Genomic DNA, 11397 nt, shown 5'->3' with positions numbered 1-11397 from the left:
CACTCATATAAAAATATGTTTTAGTGCAACCGTACGTAATAGTAATATCCATAACTTCACATCGCTTGTCGAGACTTTAAGGTGTCCAAAACACAGGAGGTGGGGCGGTAAAAGGGGGGAGGGGGGGGGGATTGCATTTATTACAAAGCTGATAGTATTGTATTTACATTTACCTTCCTGCTTTGTTTGCTTATAAGAAAATAAGCAAAAAAACAACGATAAAGATGAAAGAAAAGGCACACACGTAGCTGTCTTGATTCTTTCTTTTTTTTTAACGTACCGCTTAGCCAGAGTCCTTTTCCTTTATTATAGCAGATTGAATTGGTGGAGTACATGTGTAACCGTATCAGATCCTCTTTAAATAAGAAACGTTTCTGAGGCATGAAGTACATTAACGATAAAAGTCTTTTTTTGACAAGAGCTGTTTTTCTTTGTATCCATATGTGTGTGTGTGAGAGAGTGTGTGTGCATGTATAAAGTGATGTAGGAGAAAATGTGTAAAGTGTGCAAAAGTCATTTTTCTCTCTCTGTTGCACTTCATCCCTTCCTATTATCCAAAACAAACAAAAACTAAAATCCATGTTCTCTCCTCCTCCTCCCTACGATACGTCTTTGCTTCTCTTTGTGCTTTCCGCCTCCTTTTCCCTCTCCAGCCTCAGAGGTTTGGACCCTGTTGGAGGATGGAGGGTTTCTGGAGGAAAGGAGGAAGAGGAAGAGGAGGAGGAGCTAAAGTGCTGTTTCCCGGGACCTTGAGGAGGAGATGATGAAGGGTGAGGAGATGGTGGCGACCTGGAGACGGATGGCTGTTCAGACAAAGAAGAACAGGATAATGAAGGAGCTCTGCCGCCATGTTTCCCTCCTCCACCTCCCCTGAGTTCCTGCGAGTCGATGCAGAGGGAAGCGATGGCCTTGGTGCAGGTTTGGATGTATTCCTCCTGCTCTAACCTCACTCCTCCTCCTCCTACGATGACTCCCCTTTCTTCCAGGGAGGTGAAATGAGAGGCCTCACTGGTTGTTGAGTCCTCCGAGCTGTTTTCTGCAGCTTTCTCTGGCTCAGAGCGGAGGTGACGGAGGTCGGGACGGAGTGAACCATCTGGATCCCTCCGATGGGGATCATTGGGAACGGAGAACGCACCTGAAATCAGAAAAATAGGTTGAGTAATGAAAACTAATCCAAAAAACCCAACAGTGAAATGTGTAAAAATAACAAGTATTGATTGTGTAATAAAGGAGAAGATCAAACGAACATTTATGAAAGCAATTAAAACAAATGATCTTCTAAATATTACAATAAAACATTTTAGAAAGTACCATAAAATAATGTTTCATAATAAAAAATAAAAGATGAATGCAGGCACTCAGACACAACATATACACGGGAGAAATGACTAAAACAAAAATAAAGAATTGAGATACCTGGAGTTGGGAGTGGAGAGGAAGGTGACTAAACAGGACTTGGTGAGGCGGGCTGGACTGGTTACCGCGGTTACTGCACTGGTCCCGTTCCCCTGGCGACAAGGATTCCAGACAATGTTCCTGGAAAGAGGAGAGGAAACATGAAAAACATGGACGCCTCTTTTTTGCTGCCTCTCTGCTCATCTTCTAGACATTTGAATACGAAGCGAAGGCAAACAGAAACACATCAGTTCAAATAAACACTAAATAGAAAACTAAATATTTTGTTAGAAATAATAATAATAATAGAGGGTTTTCTTTGACAAAAAGCCAATAGGATTTCTCCATTGGATTTTGGATTATTGCAGAAAATAATCTCTGTGGCAAACAAACGTTTATGATACTTACACGTTTTATTCAGCAAGATAATCTCCACATACTAACACCACTTTATGATTTCTGAACGTTAGGCTATAAAGGAACTACAGCAAGGTCACATGACTTCAAGTCACCTCCGCTAAGCTAAAGGAGGATAATGTTTGGCTCTGTTCTTGGTCCCCTCCTCGCATGGTTTTTCATACCACTGCTACGCTGATGACACCCAATTAATTCTGTCCTTCCCCCGCTCAGAGACCCAGGTCGTCGCACGCATCTCTGCTTGTCTAGCTGACATCTCTCAGTGGATGTCTGCTCACCACCTCAAGCTCAACCTTGACAAGACTGAGCTGCTCTTCCTCCCGGGAAAAGATTGTCCCACTCTTGACCTAAAAATCAACATCGGCACCTCAGTTGTTTCCCCGACTCAGACTGCAAGGAATCTGGGTGTGACCCTAGATAACAACCTGTCCTTCACTGCAAACATCGCTGCTACAACCCATTGCTGCAGATACACGCTTTACAACATCAGGAAGATACGTCCCCAGCTGACTCAGAAAGCGACTCAGGTTCTGGTCCAGGCTCTCGTCATCTCACGCCTAGACTACTGCAACTCCCTCCTGGCTGGTCTACCTGCATGTGCCATCCGACCTCTGCAGCTCATCCAGAATGCAGCGGCTCGTCTGGTCTTCAACCTTCCTAAATGTTCCCACACCACGCCGCTCCTCCGCTCCCTTCACTGGCTTCCGGTAACTGCTAGAATCCACTTCAAGACACTGGTACTTGCGTACCGTGCTGCGAATGGATCTGGCCCTTCCTACATCCAGGACATGGTTAAACCGTACACCCCAGCGCGTGCACTACGCTCTGCATCAACCAAACGGCTCGCTGCACCCCTCACTGCGAGGGGGACCCAAGTTCCCATCAGCAAAAACACGTGGGTTTGCTGTCCTGGCTCCAAGATGGTGGAATGAGCTCCCCATTGACATCAGGACAGCAGATAGCTTGCACATCTTCTGGCGCAAACTGAAAACTCATCTCTTTCGACTCCACTTCGAGCGTTAGAACTATTAACAAAGCACTTATATACTAATAAAGGACTGGCTTACCTAAAGCCAGTTGAGTAGCACTTGAAATGTTTGGCTCTATGAAGCCTGATGTACTTTATGATTCTGTTTTCTTCAAGTTTGTATTTTGTTGGTCGAACGCACTTATTGTAAGTCGCTTTGGATAAAAGCGTCAGCTAAATGCAATGTAATGTAATAAAGGAACTACAGCACGGTCACATGACTTCACGTCACCACCGCTAAGCTAAAGGTGGCTAATGTTGGGCTATAAAGGAACTACAGCACGGTCACATGACTTCATGTCACCACCGCTAAGCTAAAGGTGGCTAATGTTGGGCTATAAAGGAACTACAGCGCGGTCACATTACTTCATGTCACAACTCCTAAGCTAAAGGCGGCTATTGTAGGGCTCCTTATTTCAGGCTAACAACCAAAAACACATTTAAAAAAACATTGACTTCTAGGAAGTGCTAAAAGGCTAACTCATTTCCAGGGAGTTAGGACGTATTCCTGCACCACTCTGTAAGCCGGCATGGAAACAGAAATGTGTGGTTGTTCAGGACGGTTGGTAAGAAAAAGAAACACAAAGCATGATGGTTGTTAAAACATTAATCTATCATTTGGAGAACGCTGGGTTATCAAAGCAGAGCCTCTGCTTCACGCTTTGTTTCAGAGCGAGCAGCAGCAGAAGCCAGAGCTGAAGTAGGGCTCTTAAGAAGAAAAACAGCCGCGTTATTAACCACACCAACGCCAGCCAAGATCCCATTACCACCAAAACCCAGCAGCCCTATCTTCAATCATCCCTCTCTCCAACACTCTCTTTATTCCCTCACCCCCTCAAAATGCTTCTGTCTGCCAGATGCTTTTCCCCTCTGCTCCTTCTTCATTCCCCTCTTTCTGTGCAGAAGAGTGTCAGAAAGTCTGCTCAATCCCAGTTGACATTCAAGACTCAAAGGCTTTCTTTTAATATGCACAATTGCTGCAGTGTAGTTGTTGCATTGCACATATTAGGGCTTAAGCCAGGCTTCTCCAACAATGCAACTATACTCTTTCTTTCTTTCAGTCTTTATTTCGAACAGATTAAAAAATAACAAATAACAAATGTGAAAAACAGAATACCGTATTGTTATAATACAGTTTTTATCCACATTCATGGTAATATCTGTATATTCAACAAAAAAACAAAAAATGTCTTCATATTAATAATAATAATAAATCATATGTGTCCGAAAGGGAGCAGGAGGAAGCAAATGCTTATTCATTCCCACCCCTTACTTGATCAATGATTGTCCTTTAAATCATTATGCAAGTTATTCCTACATACATTTACATTTATACAATAATCTCTCATCTTCAATCACCTTTCTTCATTCTCATATTTTTGCAAAAAAGTGTTTCTGTACATCCTTTTAAACTGAATTATGCTTGTGCTTTGTTTGAACTCCTGCTCCAAACCATTCCATAAAGTCACCCCACAGGTTGTTAAACTCATACTTCTCAGAGTTGTTCTGACCTGGAGTTTAAAATGTAGATTTCCTCTCAGATGATACCCTCCCTCTCTGTCTACGAACAATGTTTTTAATGTCCTAGGAAGTAGATTATGTCTGGCTCTGTGCATGATTTGTGCCGTTTTAAATTTAACCAGATCAATGAACTTCAATATGTGTGACTTCAAAAATAATACATTAGTGTGTTCAAGATATCCAACATTATTGATAACTCTTATAGCCTTTTTTTGTAATGTGCATAACGGCTGTATTGGTTTTGTACGTGTTTCCCCAAATCTCCACACAGTCAATCAGATATGGCAATATGAGTGTGTTATATAGAGTATGCAATGAGTTCCAGAATGTATCTGGCTTTTCCCAATATTGCGATAGTTTTAGCCAAAGAAACTCAAGACAAAGAAATATATAAAACAATGAAATGGTGCAAGTAACACACTGAGGTAAATGGAATAGGATCAAAGTAAGTAAAAGTAAATTCTGTACAGTAGAATAAATAATGTATAATATAATAATAATAATGTGAATATGTGGAATAAACAGATAACAGACTAAATGTGTTGCTAAAAATGGAAAGTTCATGCCCGCTAAAGACATATAAATACAAATAAAACTCTCCTGCCAGGCTTATTAAAACAGTAAAAGACAAATGGTAACAAGTGAGTTTAGAGAAACTTGGTTAACTGCTGCATATATTCAAGCCGAACTCCATGATATAAAGATGAACTGGGTAATTAATTTAAAAAAAGATACATGTATGTAATGCTGCCCCTTTGTATTAAGTGACATAGCCCTTGTGTAGCTTTAAAGAATCTACAGTAAATACTAAAAACATGCATGAAATAAAGAAAAAGTCGACTCGATTGTCTAATTTGTTATTTCTTACCGTCTCCATTTCGGTTCCGGTTCTGCGACATCCCAGAATGCCGAGCTCCGCCTGGTGACCCTGCCTCAGGCCCCGAGATCCACTCAGCTGGCTGGAAGTCACACAACAACAAGACATATCACGTTAACCCTTCAAGTCTTCAATCAAATCTTTAAGTTCAATTCAATTCAAATGTATTTCTGTAGCCCAGTATCACAAAACACATTTGTCTCAGATCACAAATCAACAAACATGAATTATATAGTAAAATGATAAATGTGAAAATACCATTGAATGGGTACAAAACATAATGACACAAATACAGTTAGAGTACAATAATTACAATTCTATAAAATGAAAGGTCCATGAGGATTTAAAAGGGAGTTTAAGTAACGTAAATAAAATCTACAAAAAAAGATGGAGTGGGTTGGGAAGTAGCGTCGGGTCATGGGAGTTTGTCATAGCAGTGATCTTAAACCATTAACAATTATTTCATTATTCATTACTCAGTAACATATTCATCCACATAAGTCTCCTCCTCTCAAACAAAAACAGTAAACAGGTTTCAGTGCCAATTTCACGGTTCACTTTTTCCCATTAATATCCAATTTTAGGGTTAGGGTTGAATTTACCAGGGAAATGTAATGATTCTCATATAACTCCCGAACGGTGAGTACTACAATCATGAAATTTGGCATCTGTGATGGTCTCCTTCCTCCCCTCACGTGTACCAAGTTTGGCGCCTCTAGCTTTTCCCCTTGGTGTAGCTGTCATTGACACCCATTATAGCAAAACAGGTATAATCCTGATATAACTCAGTTATAGATAAGTGGTACATTCACCAAATTGGTTCTGTGTGATTGACTTATTCGATTGTTCAAGTGCACCAAATGTGGCGTTTCTAGCTGCTACCTTTCATATGGCTGTCATGGACTCTCCATTGTGTTTTAGGGTTAGGGTTAGGGTTGGGATTAGTAACTCTTTAAATGAGGTTGTACCGTGGTTATCATGGACTCTTCAAAGGTTATTAATATTGTGAATTGAATGATGGATATATATTTAAAAAAGCAGAATTCAAAAAGCTTTTAAAACTTTGCTCATGGACTCTCCATTGCGTGTTAGGGTAAGGATTAGTTACTCTTAAAATGAGGTTGTACTGGGATAATCATGGACTTTTCAAAGGGCATCAATATTGTGAATTTAATGATAAACATATTTAATGTTAAAACTTACACTGAACAAAAATATAAACGCAACACTTTTGTTTTTGCTCCCATTTCTCATGAGGTGAACTCAAAGATCTAAAACATTTTCTATAAACACAAAATAACCATTTCTCTCAAATATTGTTCACAAATCTGAAAGAATCTGTGATAGTGAGCACTTCTCCTTTGCCGAGATAATCCATCCCACCTCACAGGTTGTGGCATATCAAGATGCTGATTAGACAGCATGATTATTGCCACAGGTGGCCTTAGGCTGGCCAACAATAAAAGGCCACTTGAAACGTGCAGTTTGTGCTTTATTGGGGGGGTCTGGGGGGGTCCGGAAAAACCAGTCAGTGTCTGTGATGTGGAGGGGGTAGGGGTAGGGGTATGGGTAGGGTAATGTTGTGAATCGAGTGGCCTGTGTAGTCGTCGTCCCCAATAAACATAGACCCTGCCCATACCATAAACCCCACCACCACCATGGGCCACTCGATTCACCAACATTACCCTACCCCTACCCCTACCCCTCACACCAGATACTGACTGAGTTTTCGGACCCCCCCAGACCCCCCCAATAATAGCAAAACTGCACGTTCCGAGTGGCCTTTTATTGTGGCAGCCTAAGGCACACCTGTGCAATAATCATGCTGTCTAATCAGCATCTTGATATGCCCACAACCTGTGAGGTGGGATGGATTATCTCGGCAAAGGAGAAGAAGTGCTCACTATCACAGATTCTTTCAGATTTGTGAACAATATTTGAGAGAAGAAATGGTTATTTGTGTTTATAGAAAATGTTTTAGATCTTTGAGTTCATCTCATGAAAAATGGGAGCAAAAACAAAAGTGTTGCGTTTATATTTTTGTTCAGTATAGCTGAACAGACATTATTAAACCTCCCTCACTTTAATTTTGTATTTTATTATATATGTTGGATTGTTGGAGGAGCTCAGGTCAGAAGATTTCCATTGCCATTTCTACCCTGTAGCTTTGTGCATATGACAATAAAACCTCTGAATTGAATTTGAATTGAATTGGACTTACCTCGGGTGGTGGAGGTGTTGGTGCAGCCCTCGACGGGGGGACACCGCCCGGATCATCGCTCTGTGACGTCCTCGGGGTGAAAGGTCTCGCTTGTAGTCTCTTCCTGCTGGAGACGTAGGCCGTGAGAGAGGGGAGAGCAGCGAGAGGTGACCCCTCCTGGGGGAGAGGTCTCGTCTGTAACCCCCTGCAAGGTCTCTCTTTGGGGAGATATGACGCATTGGGGAGAGGTCTCGACGGGGTGAAAGATGTCCGGCACAAGGTGAAAGATCGCGGCGTGGGGAGAGATATCGACGGGACGATGGGGACGAAGAAGGGGAGATCGGGGATGGACATCGGGAGATTTCTAACCCGGGGGAGGACAGGCGAGAGGAAGGGTCTGGAGAGGGGAGGTCTTCATCCATGGAGGGGGGAGAAAGGAGTTGATTCCTCTGAAACTCCGCCTGGCTGTGGATGATCGGTGGAGCCTGAGGAGTGATCTGGATGCTCGGCACGGTGGTGAAATACCCGAAAAGCGGCGGTTTGTTGGCGCTCCCCATGAGGTCCGAGGGGTGAGGGAGGGGAGAGAGGTGAGAGAGGTGAGGGTGGGAGGAGGCCATGGCGGTGATGGACATGGAGGGCAGGCTGAACGGCTGAGGGCTGGTGGAGCGAGAGCGGGTTTTTGGCGTAAAGTCGCCATCATAGTCGTCCTCGTCTTCGTCGTCATCGTCCACGTCGTCGCCGTCGTCATCCGAGTCGTCGGCGTCGGAGAACTGGTGATCCAGCGAGACTTGAGACGTCTTCTCACACCGCTGGCCTTCCTCCCCGACATCTACGAGAGGAAGAGGAGGGACAAAGATAAGGAGGGTGCAAAGTCAACTTTATTGTCATTCTTTCAGTTTGTGTGTACAGACAGAGATCGAAATACCGTCTCCCACAATCCCGAATACAAAAATACAAATATATATAAAAATATGTATTCAATACGTATATACCTATATATATACACAATCAAAGACACATTTATATATATTCAATACAATTGTAAAAGGAAAAATAAACAGAAGGTAAGGTTAAGAAGACGAGGAAGAGGAGAAATAGTTGGACAGGAGCGAGCGGAAAGGTGACGGAGCGAGAGGAAAGGTGACGGAGCGAGAGGAAAGGTGACGGAGCGAGAGGAAAGGTGACGCAGCGAGTGGAAAGGTGACGCAGTGAGTGGAAAGAAAAATAACATTTAAGGTAAACATAGCGTAATAAGTTAAAGTGGAGGAAGTGGGACAAAGGAAGAAGAGTAAACACAAAATAGGAAAATTATACAAAAGTACAAAATATTGGAGGGAAACAGTGAAAGGGAATGTAGAGAGAAATGGGAAAGGAAGGAACTAAGGACAATTAGTTAGTAAAGGAATCAAGAAAGAAAGAAAGGAAAGAAGTCTAGGAAGTGTACATCAAACAAAAGAAGATGATGAAGATAAACTGAGAGAAACAGTTCCTATTAATATGTTGAAACAGAAACAGTTTCAGTTCAAAACTGAACCCCGTTCCCACCGGCTCAAACCAATAAAGTATAAAACACAATAAAACAAAGTTATTTGAGAAAAAACCCACAACGCTTTGGTTGTTCTGCTGAATGGACTCCAGCCAAACGTGGGCAAGGTCTTGCTTTACTGTACAGTAGCTGTAACGTTACTGTTGGCAGGAAACCAAACATCACTCTGGGTCAAACGCGTCAAATGAAGCTGGAGACTCACAGAAAGGGGAACGTGAGTGAAAAGTTGCCGAGGAACCATGTTAATGAGCTCTTGAGATGAGAAACCATTATATTTATTTTTTCCATCACTTTATTTGCTTCTTCTGGAAGTCCTCCAGCGTAAAGAAGCCGTTTTTGAGTTGGGATCAGTTCGTCTCTCATATTCAACAGTTGTTTTGTGTAAACAAACCACAAATGTTTAGGTCTCAACAGAAGGACACACACACACACACACACACACACACACACACACACACCACACACACACACACACACACACACACACACACACACACACACACACACACACACACACACACACACACACACACACACACACACACACACACACACACACACACACACACAGATGGACTTTAAACACATTTTAAATTATGAATTTAGTTTGAGTTATGAGATAAAAAGTCTGTACTAAAATCGTCAAATACAACGTTTAAAATATTGCACTTAAAAGATGCACTTAAATGGTGTGTGTGTGTGTGTGTGTGAGAGAGTGTGTGTGTCTGTGTGAGACAGAGAGAGAGAGAGAGAGTGAGTGTGTGTGTGTGTGTGTGTGTGTGTGTGTGTGTGTGTGTCTGTGTGTGAGAGAGAGAGTGTGTGTGTGTGTGTCTGTGTGTGAGAGAGAGAGTGTGTGTGTGGTGTGTGTCTGTGTCTGTGTGTGAGAGAGAGAGAGAGAGTGTGTGTGTGTGTGAGAGAGAGAGTGTATGTGTCTGTGTGTGAGAGTGTGTGTGTGTGTGTGTGTGTGTGTCAGGACCGTCACTGCAGGAAAATTAAATTGTGGCTATGGAATTGTTCATGGGAATATATTGTTGTAATCCAATAAGAAACTCTGAATTTCCAACAAATTATGGAAGGATGTTTTCTGTCAGTTTAGTGTTGTGTCGAGTGAGTGCTCTGCTTTCATTACAATAATTGTCCCAATACAACCGCACCAAGCCAAAGACACTCAGAGTGAGTCCGTGTGTGTGTGGTGTGTGTGTGTGTGTGTGTGTGTGTGTGTGTGTGTGTGTGTGTGTGTGTGTGTGTGTGTGTGATTGTGTGTTTCCTACCTCCTTCGTCCGCCTCGTTGTCCTCCACAGAAGACATGGAGACTCCCAACTCCAGACACTTTTTCATATGAGCCTTAGACTTCATGTGCTTCGTCAGGTTTCCTACAAAACACACACACACACACACACACACACACACACACACACACACACACACACACACACACACATCACACACACACACACACACACACACACACACACACACACACACACCATTTAATGACCCTTCGACTAGTCTTACTGGAAACCAGAGCTTGCTTGGCTGTGACAAAGTAAAAGAGGGTGAAATGGAAATAGAAGTGATGGAACAAAGGGCGAGACCACAAAATTACAATTTGCAAATGATATATAATTTGTACAAAATGTGATTTAATGACACAAATACTAAACTAGTCTGATCTCTTGGTTGAATGCGAAACCAGAAATATTTCGTATGTGAAGAGAGGAAATGAAAATCTATCAGATAATGGCTTCTTTATTGAATGTTACATGTCAACGAGTCCGCATCTTACAGGAGGTTCCTGTCTGACCACATTTAACCACTTAGTTTTATGTTTTAGGATTTAATTCTTCAGCAAAAGCTCTTATATTGAGTTTGAAATCATCTACTTGATGTTTTTCTACTCTTTCAAGGAGCAACATTTACGGAAAGTATGAAACCATGAAAAAAAGGAAACCTAATTTTGACTAATGGCACAGAAAATCCATCTATCTAATATCTTATAATGATTGCAGTCAGAAAATACACTCACTTCTACCTCACATTTAGATTAATTAAAAAGCAGTTTAACTTTTCTGTCTATTTCGACCCATTTGCTAATGTTTTATGTCGGAATAAGGGGTTATTTTTTCCTGACAAAAATAACATAAATGGTTCCATACAAAAATTCTTCACAAAAAAAAACTATGGTCACTACTTTCATTGGTTTTATTCAAATTCATAGCATCTGTGTTCAATGGCTGAATTTTGACCTGCGATAAAATCCTTAAAAGAAGTGAAAATACTGGGTAATAAATTGTAGTTAGGTAGGCTTAACAGATGTAATACACATTTGGGTTATAATTGTTATAATAATTGTGTAATCAGTTGGAATTAAAATCGTAAAAAGGTGGAATACAGATTTATAAACAGGTCAAACA

The 11397-nt window shown here is 41.7% G+C and overlaps 1 protein-coding gene across 1 annotated transcript; it reads right to left on the bottom strand.

Annotated features, from left to right (window-relative positions):
• Nucleotides 1-288: 288 nt before the first annotated feature.
• Nucleotides 289-10400, bottom strand: LOC117561813 (transcription factor HIVEP2-like). The gene is made up of 5 exons (XM_034239413.1): nucleotides 10255-10400; nucleotides 7459-8266; nucleotides 5229-5319; nucleotides 1417-1536; nucleotides 289-1135 (listed from the first exon to the last, which is right to left on the bottom strand). The coding sequence occupies exons 1-5, from the start codon at nucleotides 10337-10339 to the stop codon at nucleotides 962-964; spliced, it is 1278 nt and encodes a 425-aa protein (XP_034095304.1). The 5' UTR covers nucleotides 10340-10400; the 3' UTR covers nucleotides 289-961.
• Nucleotides 10401-11397: the final 997 nt, after the last annotated feature.

This window comes from Gymnodraco acuticeps, unplaced genomic scaffold (genome assembly GCF_902827175.1).
Source record: "Gymnodraco acuticeps unplaced genomic scaffold, fGymAcu1.1, whole genome shotgun sequence".
Taxonomy (NCBI): domain Eukaryota; kingdom Metazoa; phylum Chordata; class Actinopteri; order Perciformes; family Bathydraconidae; genus Gymnodraco; species Gymnodraco acuticeps.
Note: the sequence above shows the minus strand (reverse complement) of the source record. Positions and strands in the feature narration are given on the sequence as shown.

What these genes read in the sequence shown, in the direction of transcription:
- LOC117561813 (XM_034239413.1), bottom strand. Translation starts at nt 10,339, where the DNA reads ATGAAGTCTAAGGCTCATATGAAAAAGTGTCTGGAGTTGGGAGTCTCC. An exon ending in CAACGAGGCGGACGAAGGAG is followed by an intron (nt 8,267 to 10,254) that starts GTAGGAAACACA and finishes TTCCTCTCGTAG; the next exon opens with ATGTCGGGGAGGAAGGCCAG. An exon ending in CAACACCTCCACCACCCGAG is followed by an intron (nt 5,320 to 7,458) that starts GTAAGTCCAATT and finishes TGTGACTTCCAG; the next exon opens with CCAGCTGAGTGGATCTCGGG.